The 16935-nt window shown below is 41.0% G+C and overlaps 2 protein-coding genes across 2 annotated transcripts; one reads left to right on the forward strand and one right to left on the reverse strand.

Moving 5' to 3' along the window:
* Positions 1-319: 319 nt before the first annotated feature.
* On the forward strand, positions 320-5261 carry rab21 (RAB21, member RAS oncogene family). Its single transcript, XM_084486451.1, has 7 exons — positions 320-920; positions 2054-2113; positions 2301-2408; positions 2497-2560; positions 2659-2713; positions 4037-4125; positions 4415-5261. The coding sequence occupies exons 1-7, from the start codon at positions 789-791 to the stop codon at positions 4552-4554; spliced, it is 648 nt and encodes a 215-aa protein (XP_084342577.1). The 5' UTR covers positions 320-788; the 3' UTR covers positions 4555-5261.
* A 1903-nt stretch (positions 5262-7164) lies between these two features.
* Positions 7165-12264, reverse strand: LOC311368104 (tetraspanin-8-like). The gene is made up of 9 exons (XM_084486992.1): positions 12127-12264; positions 11595-11669; positions 10112-10228; positions 9687-9761; positions 9159-9254; positions 8648-8758; positions 8174-8212; positions 7993-8076; positions 7165-7692 (listed from the first exon to the last, which is right to left on the reverse strand). Exons 1-9 carry the CDS (start codon positions 12184-12186, stop codon positions 7552-7554), a joined length of 798 nt encoding a protein of 265 aa, XP_084343118.1. The 5' UTR covers positions 12187-12264; the 3' UTR covers positions 7165-7551.
* Between the last annotated feature and the right edge of the window lie 4671 nt (positions 12265-16935).

Raw genomic sequence — 16935 nt, forward strand, 5'->3', positions numbered from 1 at the left:
GAGGCAGGACCACAAGGGGGAGCCATGTTTATTCTTCAGTAAACCTGACTTCAGTGAATTATATTCACAGACTTATAATTATAGTCTGCGCTCATTGAATTAAGAGTTTATTCCTCATAGTAAAGCAAGTGACATTTTATCACGAACAGTGTTGAAGAAGATGATTGTCTCTCAGCAAACCAACTTCACTGCCGCGTTATCCGACACACTAAACGAAACAGTGTTTGGTGACGTGATGACGTCTATGTCACTTGATGGCGTAAAGGCGTATGCCTGAACCTGACCTGGATCATGTGATCGTGACGTAGACTGTGTATGCTAGCAGGCTAACGCTAGCTGTGGCTAACCGTCGCTCCGGAAGAGGACAGACTTCTTCTATTTCATCATCATACGTGATATTATTAGAATATTATTTTTCAACGTTATAATTAGCGTTATTGAACCGCGGTGTTCGACTGGTTGGCGATCGGTCGGCTTCACCTGTTGTCTCGTTTAATGGCAACCTGGCTCAGTACTGGTTAGCTGAACTAGTACTAGTACTTTAGTGGTACTAGTACGTTAGTGGTGCTAGTACTGGTTGGGATTAGGAGAGCCACTGCTAGTTGGGGTTAGGAGAGCCACTCCTAGTTAGGGTTAGGAGAGCCACTCCTAGTTAGGGTTAGGAGAGTCACTAATAGTTGGGGTTAGGGGAGCCACTACTAGTTGGGGTTAGGGGAGCCACTATTAGTTAGGGTTAGGGGAGCCACTACTAGTTTGGGTTAGTTGTGCTAGTACTAGTTAGGGTTAGGATGGCGTCCGGCGGCGGCAGGTCGTCCTCCTTCAAGGTAGTCCTGCTGGGGGAAGGATGCGTCGGCAAGACGTCGGTGGTCCTGAGATACTGCGAGAACAAGTTCAACGACAAACACATCACCACCTTACAGGTAATAATATATCTTAATATTAATAACAATACTGCGAGAACAAGTTCAACGACTAACACATCACCACCCTACAGGTAATAATATATCTTAATATTAATAACAATACTGCGAGAACAAGTTCAACGACTAACACATCACCACCCTACAGGTAATAATATATCTTAATATTAATAACAATACTGCGAGAACAAGTTCAACGACAAACACATCACCACCCTACAGGTAATAATATATCTTAGTATTAATATTATAGCAATACTGCGAGAACAAGTTCAACGACTAACACATCACCAACCTACAGGTAATAATATATCTTAATATTAATAACAATACTGCGAGAACAAGTTCAACGACTAACACATCACCAACCTACAGGTAATAATATATCTTGGTATTAATATTATAGCAATACTGCGAGAACAAGTTCAACGACAAACACATCACCACCCTACAGGTAATAATATATCTTAGTATTAATATTAATAAAAATACTGTGAGAACAAGTTCAACGACAAACAAATCACCACCCTACAGGTAATAATATATATATTAATATTAATAACAATACCACGAGAACAAGTTCAACGACAAACACATCACAATCCTACAGGTAATAATATATTAATATTAATTTATAACAAGAAGACCTGGTCATCACTATTCTACAGCTAATATTTATTTAAACAATATGTATAACAATATCTTTCATACTATCTGTAACAATAATGATAAACTTATCTTTGATAATATCTAAAGGTTAGGGAACAGCAAAAGTTGAATTTGAGAGCTGAGCGCTAATTAGCCTAGCTAATAGTCAGATTGTGGCTTTGCTATTATATAATCCATGCTATGTACGAGATATGATGTAGGCTATACTATTTATTAATTGCTATTAAATAATAAATGCTATGAGTTAATATGTATAGGATTTAAGTTTTAAAATTTAGTCACATGGCCAGAACCAGGAGGCCACGACGTCACATGCCGATGATGTCATCGGAGTCAAGTTTTGTTTTCAAGTCTCAAAGGGCATCGAGGACACGCCCTGATAGGAGGCAATATAAAAACGTGTGTGTGTGTGTGTGTGTGTGTGTGTGTGTGTGTGTGTGTGTGTGTGTGTGTGTGTGTCCCAGGCATCGTTCCTCACCAAGAAGCTCAATATCACAGGGAAGAGAGTCAACCTGGCCATCTGGGTAATTCAAATACATCTATCTGTCTCACCTTAGCCTGTCTGTCTTAACTAAGCCTCTCTGTCTGTCTGTCTTACCTTAACCCTGTCTGTCTGTTTTACCTTAGTCTGTCTTACTTTAACCTGTCTGTCTGTCTGTCTTACCTTGCCCTGTCTGTATATCCACCTGCCTGTCTGCTGTCTGTCCCCAGGACACCGCTGGCCAGGAGAGGTTTCACGCCTTGGGGCCGATTTACTACAGAGACTCTAATGGCGCCATCTTGGTTTATGACGTCACCGATGAAGACTCCTTTCTGAAGGTAAAGAGTTATGAAAACTACTGCTACTACTATGTTAACCTGTTAGGGTTAACAGAATGTTAACCCTAATGTTCTCATGTGTTCCCAGGTGAAGAACTGGGTGAAAGAGTTGAGGAAAATGCTTGGCAACGACATTTGTTTGTGTATAGTAGGTAAATCAACAGTCTACCTAACTCTATATATAGTTATTTCTATACTAATATATACTTGTGTATATTCAGCCTGTATCTGAATGTGTTTCTGTATTCAGGGAATAAGATAGACCTGGACAAAGAACGACACGTGGCTGAGGAGGAGGCAGAGAGGTATGTACCTTGCTGTGTACCTTTTTGTACCCTGTTGTGTGTACCTAGCAGGGATGGAAATTAACACCCGCCACACGCCATTTGCGGGTGGATTTGTATGGTGGCGGGTGAATTGAGTCACTTCACCCGCCACTGTGTCGGGTAATACTTTCCAGTCAGGGCCGATCAAATTTGCATATTTAATACATTCGTCATACGGCCCCCTTCTTCGCCATTTTAGTTTCAAAACGTCATATTCTACCATTCGTCCCATTGTAACCGGCGGACCTTCCACTGTCCACTACCACTGACGTCGTAACTAATTCATTCACTTTTCAACCGTTAAGTGACATTTTTGAATGAAGGTTATCTACAGACTTGTATATTCAATAATATCCAAACGAAGTTTCGATAGCATTTATGTTTATTCAGAATCACAGTTTAAGTTTCGGGTTCTCTTGATCTCACAGTTACACATCGATTACACATTGATCTCTGACAGTTACACATCGTAGGCCTAACTAAATAAATTCTCAATCGTTTACCTTCGTTCAAAACATGTCACAAATATACAGACTTGTATATCCCATAATATCCAAACGAAATTTCGATAGCATTTATATTTATTTATATTTTATATTTATGTTTCACAGTTTAATGGAGTCCTTTTCAGTTGACTTCACGTTGGAGGGGAGGGGAGTGTTGCCAGATTGGGCTGCTTTTTGAGGATCAGACAGTGTTGCCAGATTGGGCTACCTTTTGAGGACGTTCAGATGGTGTTGCCAGATATGGCTACTTTTTGAGGACGTTCAGCAGTGTTGCCAGATTGAGCTACTTTTTGAGGACTTTCAAACAGGGTTGCCAGATTGGGCTGTTTTTCCAGCCCTATTGTGCTACTTTTAATCACGCACCGGCTCCGCTATTCTCTTAAAGAGAATACCATTACTAATACTATTAGTAATACAAATTCAGCTACTATTACTTCAGTTACTTCTACTTCAGCTATTAGTACTATTATTTCAGCTATTACTACTTCTTCAGCTACTACTACTTCAGTTACTTCTACTTCAGCTATTAGTATTACTAATTCAGCTACTACTACTATTTCAAAATAGAAGGTAAAAAAGACGAGTGGCTGGTGGGGAAAAAAGTTAATTTCCATCTCTGGTACCTAGTTGAGTGTACCACCTCAGAATGTACAAATGAAGAAGGTAACGTGTGTGTGTGTGTGTGTGTGTGTGTGTGTGTGTGTGTGTGTGTGTGTGTGTGTGTGTGTGTGTGTGTGTGTGTGTGTGTGTGTGTGTGTGTGTGTGTGTGTGTGTGTGTGTGTGTGTGTGTGTGTAGCTATGCAGAGTCGGTGGGAGCCAGACATTACCACACATCAGCCAAGTTGAATAAAGGCATTGAAGAGCTCTTCCTGGATCTCTGTAAAAGTAAGTTCATACTTCATAAGTTCATAGATCTTTATCTAGATGATGTTATATACTCTGGTCTTTATCTAGATGATGTTATATACTCTGGTCTTTATCTAGATGATGTTATAAACTCTGGTTTTAATCCATCTTGATTGATAGGATTCATTATTTTTCAATCTAGATTCTATAATCAGATTTTAATCGTATCTTTATCTTGAGGATGTACTCCGATTTTAATCGAGATGATATTTAATTATAATCTAGATGATGCCATCTTAATCTAGATGTTTTCATTTCTATTTTGAAGGAATGATGGAAACGGCTCAGGCAGACGAGAGGTTGAAGGGCAGCGGAGCTGGCCAATCAGTGCCCAGTAGGCGGGGCGTACAGATAGTGGATGACGAACCACAAGCTGCCGCTGCAGGGGGATGCTGTTCATCTGGCTAACACACACGCACAAACGCGCACACGCACATGCACACACACGCGCACACACACCATCATCAAGCCTTTTCCTCTTAACCGAACCTTAACCTTTAGGAATCAACCCCTGTCTCTCCTCCCTCCTCTCATCTTGTCTCTCCTCCCTTCTCTCTCCTTCCTCCTCTCTCCTCCCTCATCTTGTCTCTCCTCCTCTCTCGTCTCACTCTCTTAAACAAATCTAAAGTTTTAAATCTTGGATATGTCGGATCTGACTCGCACTTTCTTTTCAAATGAGTCGTTTTCTGTTAAGGTTTCATTTATGTTTAAATACAATAGAAAACAGAATGACTCTTATTTAATAAGTTATAAATGTTGGGCTTTATAAACAATGTTCTGTATATGGTCTTACTTGGGGGAGGCGTCTGTCATTCATTCAGTGTGTCTGTCTGTCTCAATCATCCTCTTGCGTCTGTCTGTCTCCATCATCCTCTTGTCTGTCTGTCTGTCTGTCTGTCTGTCTGTCTGTCTTGTGTTGTTGGGGTGTCTGTTCATCTCGTTTTGCATCTTCTTTCTATCCAACAGTGACATGATATATAATCTGCTTTTACCAGCTGGGAAAGGAAAGAGACACAAAATGATAGTGGTGAAGAAATTGGAGCAAAATGTTTGATTTGTACTTTTTTTAACTGCTAGTCTCGTGTTTTGTAAAGATAACAATTATAACCGCAACAAGGCAGCAACTGGTCCTGAGTCCTTCTTTCCTGGTTGTTTCAGTTGTAGGAACCTTCCTAAATAAGTTAATTTAGAAACCTTCCTGAGCCGGTTAGGAGACTACAATATTGAACTTTTTCAGAATATTCAAATTTCCTGAGATACTGAATTTTGGCTTTTCATGAGCTGAAAGCCATAATCATCAGGATTAATACAAAGAGCTTGAAATATTTCCCTTTGGGTGTAATGAATCTATATAGGCCTAATGAGATTCACTTTTATTATTCAAACCTTGGTAATGAAGACGGTGATTCTGTATGAATGTGTATAGCTCTATACACATTTTTAAATATACATATATTTATATATCAGGCATGCAAAGTCACCTTTCGGCGAAATTCGCCGTTTTTTTCTTTTAACAAAATTGGCCACTTGTGTGATTCGTGGAGATCCATTGAGAGAACATTGGGGGTGGGGGGGGGTCTACAGTCTGACGAAAACGAGACGATAACTAAATTTAAAAAAAAAAAACTACGACGAAATCTTTTGACACTTTCGTTAGAGAATAAAAACGAGACGAAAATGTAAGCGGGACGATTTGGGAAGCGATCCAATCAGAACTAAGCTCTTTATGTGGGGAAGTACTGATCGTCCCGCCCGGCAGGTCAACTAGCAGGCGCTTGCTGCGTCGCAAGCAAGTGTCCCTTTGTAAATAGTTTGGCACCGGTTAAAACACAACCAACTTGAAGTCATTGGTCGACGAGTCATCCCAAAATTCACGCAAAAATAAGCATCCTTAAACAGTGTTTTCTTTCAGGCTAATGTTATGTGTTTTTCGCTAAAATTGGAATACAATACACCACCGCTGTCCTGTAACGGTAGCTCTGTGCTGTCGACACCACAGCGGGGCACAGAAACACAGGATTCACTGTGGTTTCTGTGACATGAGAAACACTAAAAATGAATACTAATGTTTTATAAAGAAAGCTATCTTAGTGGGAAAGCCACGCAACAGATAGCCACGGTTACATACAGTAATGTTATGACGGGAGAAAGGAGCAGAAATATAGTATAGAAACAACTTGGAGCTGTGTGTGCGCGCAGGGACGTGCACAGGAGTTTTGAGGGGCAGGTGCCGAATTGTTGACGGGGGGGCGGGGGGGGGGGGTTGGATCGCGGACGAGCGCTATTGCGGACGCGATTGTTGACGGGGCGGGGGGGGGGGCGTTCGATCGCGGACGAGAACTATTGCGGGCGCGATTGTTGAAGAACACTCAAAGGGCACTTTTTAATACGAGGCAAAAAGGGCAGGGGCTCAAGCACCCCTAAAAGGCCCTATGTGTGCACGTGCCTGTGTGCGCGTATGTTTGAGTGAGAGACGGGAGTGAATGAGAGACAGAAAAATCGGACCCCCTCCATTCTACCTCACAGGTACAGAAGGCCTCCGACAAGGATTGGCCACTGAGTGCAAATAAAGCTAGTGCATCCCAGAACAACAACAGACCAAGGAGGACGCGGAAAAATAATAATAAATAAACTCAAAAAAAATTATATATGCAAATAAAAATTATATTAAAAAAAAATCTAAAAAAAATTTGACCTGCGCAGAGTATTTTTAAAAAAATATATATATATATATATATATATTTTTTTTTTTTATATATATATTTTTTTTTTAACTCCCCGGAGTATAACCCTGGAACCCCCTAGTGGGTCTGTGTTTTCCTTGGCTCACGCATCATTCTCACCTTTTTCACCCCAAACCAGTTTGCATGCCTGATATATGATTGAATGCGTAAAAGGTTAGATGACTACAGGTTTATATGGTTACAGGGTTAGATGGTCGCGCGGTTTGGGTTAAGCTGCTATTACACACAATGCTGATAATGTCTCGACTCGTTTACATTTTCATGATTGCAAGGATGGAAATAAATGTTTTTATTGGCAAGGGTAGTCAGGGAAGAGAAGTCAAAAGTTAAACTCTGCAAACCAGACAATATGCATTCTCAATATAAAATATGCCTCATTTAAATGTCCCTTTTGTTAACACAAGTGGTTTCATCATCAAACAGTTAAAAAAGTAATAGCCCTTTACTGATCTAAGTCTATAAAGTTACTAGTTCTAGGTTCGCTAAAGTGGCAAAAATGAAGGCAGGCTAAACACAGCAATATCTACCGCCCTAATGTCTAGAGTGCTGCTACCTTTAGTGCAAAGTGACATCAAAATGAAAAGTACGGCCGCCCACAGCTAGTGAGCTAACGACATCAGGAAGCAGAAAGTAGTTGAGCTGCTGGAGACGCAGCAGGGCCTTAAGCAGGAGAGTTGTACAGCTCCTGGTATTTAGGAGGCTGGGGACTGAAGACAGCCGGGATGGTCAGGACCATCGTGGGTCTGGGACCCTGGTGACGCATCTGGCAGATGATCACGGAGGACAGCACCATCCCAAGAAACTGGGGTTTGGAAAGAGACATTTATATTGATATATGAACATCTGTAGTTTAGAAAATAGATATTACTATTGATATATGAACATCTAGTTTAGAAAATAGATATTTCTATTGATATATGAACTGTAGTTTAGAAAATAGATATTTCTGTTGATATATGAACAACTGTACTTAAGAAAATCTATTTAAATTGATAAATGAACAACTGTAGTTCAGAAAATATTTATATTGATATAGGGTTAGGTGATGTATGTAGGGTGAGGGTTAGGTGATGTGTATATATGTGTCTCAATATCCACTCACAGCGAGGATTCCCAGGGCGGCCACCACAGCCAGGATGATGTTGTAATGCATGACCACGTAGTGCAGGATGATGGGGAAACAGGTCTATAGAAACCACAGGTAGTTACTATGGCAACGTGGCACATAACGATGAAAGTCATACTGTAATATTTGAAGTAGTGCCATATTATTATTATCTTACCGCTCTGAAGATGGACTTCTCATGATACCTGAGAAGGTCCTGAAAGGGAGAATATGTAAATTACTCACAATACTAGTCTTATATACTACCATTACAAATGTCATTAGTTATAGTAATGGTAGTAATAGTTGTATTGTGTATGGTAGGCCTAATACACATAGCAGTATATGCAGTATAATGTGTACTTTAATAAAAGTAGTATGTGTCTTACATCATGTGTATTACTAATAGTACAGCATATATAAAGTGTATTACCAGCAGTATAATGTGTAGTATATATAATGTGTATTACTAAGTACTGGATGGTATAATGTGTAGTATATAATGTGTATTACTAGCAGTATATTGTGCTGTATATAATGTGTATTACTAGCAGTATAATGTGAAGTATATAATACGTATTACTAGCAGTATAATGGTAGTATATAACGTGTATTACTAGCAGTATAATGTGCAGTATATAACGTGTATTACATAGTACTTGACGGTCTGGCAGTCCCCTTCCATTTGCTCAGAGTTGCAGTCGCATGAGGAAGGAATATTCTTCTCCCAGTCATTATAACTAAAGAGTCCACAGCACCGGAACTAAACACATATAAACATATATACACATAAATCAACATATCTACACATATCTCAACATATCTCAACATACACACACATATACATATATAACAACATATATAAACATCAATACACATATACACCATCTATCTATATGTATTCATCATAACTAGTCCACAGCACTTGAGCTATAAACATATACACACAAATATACAAAGACATATATATAGTTTTCTGAGTGAGTTGATCCTATATAGGATGATACAGTGATAGAAGAGTGATCTTATATAGGATGATACAGTGATAGAAGAGTGATGGTGAAACAGTGATAGAAGAGAGATCCTATATAGGGTGACAGAGTGATCCTATATAGGGTGATACAATGAAATATAAGAGTGATACAGTGATAGAGTGATCTTACATTTTCCTGGATATAGCTCATCATGTTCTGAGTGCCCTCTGGTGATTGGTCCAGAGGAAGGAAATTTCTAAACTTTGGCTCCAAGCTGTTTTCAATCTACAAAATATACACAATATACCAATATATATAAATAAATAATACTTGAATGAATATGATCTACTATAAATATAATAAATACTACATTGATAATGTAACCCTTAATAATGCATTATTAAGGGTTATAAATACTATATTTATAATATAAATATATATTATAAATATTGTCTATACTACACTATACTACTTATAAACTACAAGTACTAACATTATTACTAGTAGTATATTACTACTAATAGTATTATTACTAACCAATACCAATATTTTCTATACTACACTGGTATTATTACTACTAGCACTAATATACTACTAGTACCTATGTACTAATATTAGTACTATAATATTGTCTATACTATGCTGGTATTACTACTAGTACTAATATAATACTAGTACCTATGTACTAATATTAGTACTATAATAATATTGTCGCACCTGTGGAGTGAAAATGGCCGTTGACACTCCGGTCTTCAACATCATCAAAGTTCCAATGACCATGAACACCAGGAACTAGACAGACAGACAGACAGATAGACAGACAGGTAGACAGACAGGTAGGTAGACAGACAGGTAGACAGACAGGTAGGTAGACAGGTAGACCGAAGTAGAAAGGAAGACATGTACACAGAGGTTAACAAAGTTAATTATATTTATGTACTTATGTACTTTATGCACTCACTATACTCACCACAATAAGAGCACCCCTGGTAATAACACTCTTTGATACTCACCACAATAAGAGTGCCCCTGGTAGTAACACCCTTTGATACTCACCACAATAAGAGCGCCCCTGGTAATAACACCCTTTGATACTCACCACAATAAGAGCGCCCCTGGTAATAACACTCTTTGACACTCACCGAAATAAGAGCACCCCGGTTCTCCTTGTGGGCGCCGTAGGCCCCCAGGATGGCGATCATCATGGTGACGGAGCCCATGATGTAGAGCATGATCAGAACCATGTTCCAGACTTCCAGCTGTCATCAATACATGATTATTACTCAGCTTATCAATTTATTATTATTACCAAACTCATCAATACATGATTATTACTCAATTTATTTATACATCATTAATACCAAACTCATCAATACATTAATTATTACCAAGCCTATCAATATACTCCTTATTATTAAACTTGAAAACCCCGACTGGCACCCGGGTACCCTTAGGGGTGTAAATATTAATCAATTTGTGTCGATTAATCGATTATACAGCCGACGATTCAATGCATCGATTCCTCTGCAAGAGTATCGATCATTGAAATGATTGAGTATCGAATCGAATCGTATCATGGGGAATTCTAAGTATCAAAAATAATCAAAAATAATTAGTATCAAAAATAATCGAAGTATCAAAAATAATCGAATTGTTGGCTTAAGAAATCAATATTGTATCGAATCGTCATGAAGGCTCCGATTTACACCTACCCCTAACCCTTACCCTAAGAGACACGGGTACATCCACATATGTCCCGTGTTTCCTTTAATTAGAAAACATTCAATTACTCCTTTGTCTAATTTTAAACTGATGTCCATGTCCATGACGTCCAACTGATGTCCAACCCTATAAAAGACAGCTGTGAGAAATGTATGAAATGTAGTGCAATGGCTTGTCTTGCGTTATTGACAAACCATGCTCTCCGCAGGCGTCTAATGTCTATGTTTACTTCAGATAGTGTACTCTCTTCCGACCCAACTGAATTAACTGCATCAGTCACTTTTTTTCCATGCAGCAAGATTTCTTTTAATTGTAATGCCTCCTGCCCTAGGTGAGCCAAAAAATAACTTTTGGTTTAATTGAACCTTGTTTACGAGCGTTTCCATTTTAGTGGTGGCAAAGTTTATTTTCTTCGCTCTCTTTGACATTATAGCGGTGAGGGGAAAAACACATTCACATGGTTGAAAAAGGGATGCCTTGTGACCTCATCCTCACACTCAAACCGCTTATCCGGGGTCGGGTTGCAGGGGCAGCAGCTCCAACAAGGGGGGGGTACCCTAACCCTAAGAGAGAGAGGTTTACTGCTAGTAAAGGACAGAGGTTTAAGGACGGAGGGAGGAGAGGTTTAAGGACAGAGGGAGGAGAGGTTTAAAGACAGAGGGAGGAGAGGTTTTAGGACAGAAGGAGGAGAGGTTTAAGGACAGAGGGAGGAGAGGTTTAAAGACAGAGGGAGGAGAGGTTTTAGGACAGAAGGAGGAGAGGTTTAAAGACAGAGGGAGGAGAGGTTTAAAGACAGAGGGAGGAGAGGTTTTAGGACAGAAGGAGGAGAGGTTTAAAGACAGAGGGATGAGAGGTTTAAGGACAGAGGGAGGAGGTTTTAGGAAGAAGGGAGGAGAGTTTCACCTCTCCGGCTCCGGCATGTTTGCGGGACAGCGTCTGGGACAGCAGAGCGAGGCCGATCAACAGCGCGCCCAGGATCTGAAACATGAGAAGGTTTGAGTGACATGTCGCCCAATTGGCACGGCCATGTAGACTGACTTCCTTCTTTCTGCTTCCGGGTTTTATCTCGACAGAGAACATTAACAGGTGGTCCCCGTTTATAGAATCAGAAAAACAATGTAACTATGATGACGTTACACCATCATATTGACCATTTATTGGTCAATATATCGCTTTTAAAACGATTAAGTTCCCAGCTTTACAAAACAACAGTCGATCATAATCAGTTCAATAGATTTACTGCTGTTATGTCAGTTGTAATAACGACCACACGCATACATTACAACTGCTTTGAAGCGACGCAGTTTCAAACACATTCCTGCCAGTTGCGGCATATTTGGGATAACTCATTCTGTTTCTATTAACATATGATGATAACATAACTGTGTTATGTTGCATATATCCTGTATTGTATTTCAATAAGAAGGCTCCTCACCGCAAAAAGTAGGTTGAAGAATGTGAAGGTGCGTTTGAGACACACGTTAACTTGGGCCATGTTGACGTCCGGACAAAAGAAACTCTTGGGAAAAAGTGAGACTGAAATTAGGGAAGAGGGTTATGGGGACGAACCCAGAGGAGGAGTTAGCCCAGAGGGGGAGGAGCCCAGAGTGAGGGTTACGGTTAGAGATGCAGGCAGAGTGGGAGGAGCCCAGACTGGAAGGAGCCCAGAGTGGGAGGAGCGCAGAGTGGGAGGGGGGCTCGATTCCTGTAAGTGACATAGGATGTTGGGATCCTTCAGCAATCACTGACTTTCACGAGTTTCACAAGTATTCACAAAGAAGCATTTCCCAACCAACCCTTCCCTCAATATGTTCCCCTCTTTAAGTGATTTACTTATTGACAAATATTTTATTCTATTTCGGATAAAACAATAACAGTAATAATGAAAGCAAATAATTAGATTCATTAGATAGACTTCATTGTGACTGAGCTTCAGTAAACTACAATTTGTATTATTATTATTATTATTAGTAGTAGTAGTAGTAGTAGTAGTAGTATTAGTAGTATAAGTAGTAGTAGTAGTAGTAGTAGGTAATAGTAGTAGTAGTAGTAGTAGTAGTAGTAGTAGTAGTAGTAGTAGTAGTAGTAGTAGTAGTAGTAGTAGTAGTAGAAGTAGTAGTAGTATGAAGTGTGAAGCTGGGTTAGTGCTGGGGTTAAGTCTGATGGCTCATCACTCCTCCTCTTCCCCCACCTCCTCCTCCTCCTCTCCCCACTCCTCCTCCTCCTCTCCTTCTCTTCCTCCTCCTCCTCCCCCCCTCTTCCTCCTCTCCCGCCCCCGTCCTCCTCCTCCTCTCCCTCCTCCTCCTCTGTGCAGTCACGGGGGTCAGGCTAGCTCTGAACCTGGCTATAGGCCTACTTTGTACACCCTAACCCTAACCTGCTATAGACAGATGGCTGTAGGCCTACTTTATACACCCTAACCCTAACCTACTATAGACAGATGGCTGTAGGCCTACTTTATACACCCTAACCCTAACCTGCTATAGACAGATGGCTGTAGGCCTACTTTATACACCCTAACCCTAACCTACTATAGACAGATGGCTGTAGGCCTACTTTATACACCCTAACCTGCTATAGACAGATGGCTGTAGGCCTACTTTATACACCCTAACCTACTATAGACAGATGGCTGTAGGCCTACTTTATACACCCTAACCTACTATAGACAGATGGCTTTAGGCATACGTTATACACCCTAACCTGCTATAGACAGATGGCTGTAGGCCTACTTTATACACCCTAACCTACTATAGACAGATGGCTGTAGGCCTACTTTATACACCCTAACCTACAATAGACAGATGGCTGTAGGCCTACTTTATACACCCTAACCTACTATAGACAGATGGCTTTAGGCATACGTTATACACCCTAACCTACTATAGACAGATGGCTGTAGGCCTACTTTATACACCCTAACCTACTATAGACAGATGGCTTTAGGCATACGTTATACACCCTAACCTACTATAGACAGATGGCTGTAGGCCTACTTTATACACCCTAACCTGCTATAGACAGATGGCTTTGCTGTATGATAAGTGTCTGTAAAGTTTCAAATAAACACTGTGTGGACAGGACACTGGAAATATACAGGCAATTAAAATCCACTTCTGAAGTCTCACCCCAGAGGTTTTGCTATTGCATCGGAGGACCGGATCTGAGATGAGGCTATCCCTAACCACAGGGGGGACAGGTTGGACTAACCCCTGTGTAGGCTAACCCTGGTTAGGCCAACCCTGGTGTAATATATGGTAGAAAGTAATGAAGGTTTAAAGGGATATCTCTGCCATATGTTTGGAATAATAGTGGAAAATAACCGGGTCAACAGGGTGGGGAGGGCCCTGTCCCTTTGTCATTCATAACACCTCATAGGGTCCTGGGCTGACCGGCGACCACCATACAGACATTCCTCTAGTCAATCACAGTAGAATTCACAGTAGAGCCTGCGGTTTCCCCCCCCCCCTTATGTTCTCGTGGTGTGTATTCTGGCAGTGTGAACTGGCTGACTTCACTATCTAATCCATACTTTTGTTAAAATCTGACACTACCAGCTTTATGATTATGACTGTATATGCCACAGACAAATAAGGTGGCATTATTAACTATTACAATGCATGTTTTACTAATGTTTAAATTAATATTGGTTTTACAGGGCTCATCTCTTAAATACATGTGGTAAGTCATGGTGATTTAGGATCAGGTTAATAAACAAGGCGATGAATGGACTTTAATCAAAGAACTCACTTCATATAATTAATGTATAATCTATAACTTCATGTCACTACAATGTTTAATATGTAACCCTGTTTTATGTAATTCTTGCGAAATTACTGTATTACTGTATATATATTGTATTACTGAATGTATTGTGGACAGCGGGGGCAGGAAGATAAATGCTAACAGGGAACAGGAAGGCCCATAGTTTAGAGCATTGTTATTGGCCAAGGGCAGGTTGGCAGAGCAAGACAATGGGAATATAATTCAGGTCCTGACGACTGTTCGGGAGTTGCAAACCAACTCAGGTGATGTTACTCTGTGCAGTGACAATAAAGCCTTAATCCTTCAACCCTAGTCCTTCTCAACCTCTCGTATTTTGTTATTAGTATTAGATTGTGGGTTTTATACACAACAAATGCAGGATAACCCTGTTTAGATAACAGTATGGTAATCTAGGAATAACGCTACGGTTAGGCTAGCCCAGGAAAGATGAGGAACTACGGGTCCATTCTAAGTTCAGTCCAAAACAATATCCCCATCTACTGTTTAAACTGCTGTTCGCCAGGAGTGTGTGGTCTTTCTACAGCTGGTTAAAGGTGTAACATGTATGTTGTGACCATTGTGTCTAAACCCCACAAGATGAAGACGATTAAGATGATGCCTATGGATCTGCTGAAGTCTATCTAGAGATTCATATATTTCAAATTGTTTAATTTGTGTCTGTGTACATGGGTTCTAACCCTACCTGAATACATTCTAACCCTACCTGAATACATGGTGTAGTTACCAGCAGAGACAGTTGCATCATTTAAGTTCATTAGAATAGTTTCATAAAATAATAGTTTTAATTTTGATCATTTAAATATATCATAATAAATGTATATTTCTCTGCATTTTCTTTTACTTTGAAATATGTGTACAAACTGACCTGTTTAAGGCTTTTATAGCGGAACTATTGTTCTGAGGTTCAGTTGTTTCTGAACATTTATTGATGATACACCAGCTTCGTAGCATGTGCTTGTTAAGTTAATTAGTTCATTGTGTGGTTAGTTTCACTGAGAGAAGACGCACAAGAGACGTTGCCTTTTTTACTTTGTTTTACTCCCCTGGAGTTAACGCGGCCAATGAGTTCTCACAGCATGTTTGGTGGCATCTTAAAGGACATGCTTCAGATAATAAATGCCTGTAAAGAAGAACGCCTTGTGTCCCTGTCTGTTAACTGGAGGGAGCTACACATGGGTTCTAACCTGAATACATGGGTTCTTCTAACCCTACCTGAATACATGGGTTCTAACCTGAATGCATGGGTTCTAACCCTACCTGAATACATGGGTTTGAACCTGAATACATAACCCTACAAGAGAGAGAGCAAGCTTGATGTATAGAGAGAGAGCGAGATCGATGTCTAGAGAGAGAGAGATCGATGTCTAGAGAGAGAGAGCTGAATGTATAGCGATGGCAGCTCATCCAGATAGATGACACACCCGCCTCCCATCAGCAGCAGGTATTAGGTATGATCTAGTGGTCATTATGGGAGGAGGGTCATTATGGGATGGGGGTCATTATCGAATGTGGGTCACATGTGTTTACGCTCTGATTCTCTAATCTCAGGATCAAGTTTCCGGTTTTATTTAATATCTCTGGGTGAGGAAACACACTCCATCACTGTCAGAGAGAGGAGGGGAGGGGGGAGGGAGGGAGGGAGGGAGGAGGAGGGAGAGATAGAAGGGGGGGAGAGGGAGAGAGAGAAGAGGGAGGAAGAGGGAGAGATAGAAGGGGGGAGAGGGAGGAGGGGGTAGGGAGAAGGGGGGAGAGGGAAAAGGAGGGAGAGAGAAGGGAGGGAGGGAGAAGGGGGGAGAGGGAGATGGGGGAGAGAGAAGGGGGGAGTGGGAGAAGGGGGGGAGGGAGAGAAGGGGGGAGAGGGATACAGAGGGAGGGAGAGAGGGGGGAGGGATAGAAGGGGGGAGAGGGAGAAGGAGGGAGGGAGAGAACCCTCCTAACTACCCTAGCCATCCCCAACAGTAGAGCCATGGAATGACAGACTTATCTTTTATACAAACCTGTATTCAGATGTCTCTTATAATAATCCTTATATTACATTTGATCTGGTAATCCAATGTAGGGTCGGGACTAACCCCCAAAACTGGATCAGGGTAGTCCACCGTAAACCCTCCTACTGGATCAGGGTAATCCACCGTAAACCCTCCTACTGGATCAGGGTAATCCACAGTAAACCCTCCTACTGGATCAGGGTAATTCCACTGTAAACCCTCCTACGGGATCAGGGTAATCCACAGTAAACCCTCCTACTGGATCAGGATCAGGGTAATCCACCCTAAACCCTCCTCACCCTAACCCTGGGATCAGGGTAATAGATCCCCCCCCCCCCCCCCACCCCTCCGGACCACCAGTCCCTCAGACCTCTTCTCCTGCCTGATCTGCCAGAGCTTTAATCGTTATTCTTTTAATTCTTGTCCCGCCCCCCCCCCCCCCCCCCCCCCCCCCCCCCCACCTCGCACCG

Source organism: Micromesistius poutassou (genome assembly GCF_964030765.1).
Source record: "Micromesistius poutassou genome assembly, chromosome: 22".
NCBI lineage: Eukaryota > Metazoa > Chordata > Actinopteri > Gadiformes > Gadidae > Micromesistius > Micromesistius poutassou.

Coding starts and splice junctions, on each gene's coding strand:
- rab21 (XM_084486451.1), top strand. CDS start 789: ATGGCGTCCGGCGGCGGCAGGTCGTCCTCCTTCAAGGTAGTCCTGCTG. Junction 2,561..2,658: donor CATTTGTTTGTGTATAGTAG/GTAAATCAACAG, acceptor TTCTGTATTCAG/GGAATAAGATAGACCTGGAC. Junction 4,126..4,414: donor CTTCCTGGATCTCTGTAAAA/GTAAGTTCATAC, acceptor TCTATTTTGAAG/GAATGATGGAAACGGCTCAG.
- LOC311368104 (XM_084486992.1), bottom strand. CDS start 12,186: ATGGCCCAAGTTAACGTGTGTCTCAAACGCACCTTCACATTCTTCAAC. Junction 8,077..8,173: donor AGAAGTCCATCTTCAGAGCG/GTAAGATAATAA, acceptor TGGTTTCTATAG/ACCTGTTTCCCCATCATCCT. Junction 7,693..7,992: donor CCGCCCTGGGAATCCTCGCT/GTGAGTGGATAT, acceptor TCCAAACCCCAG/TTTCTTGGGATGGTGCTGTC.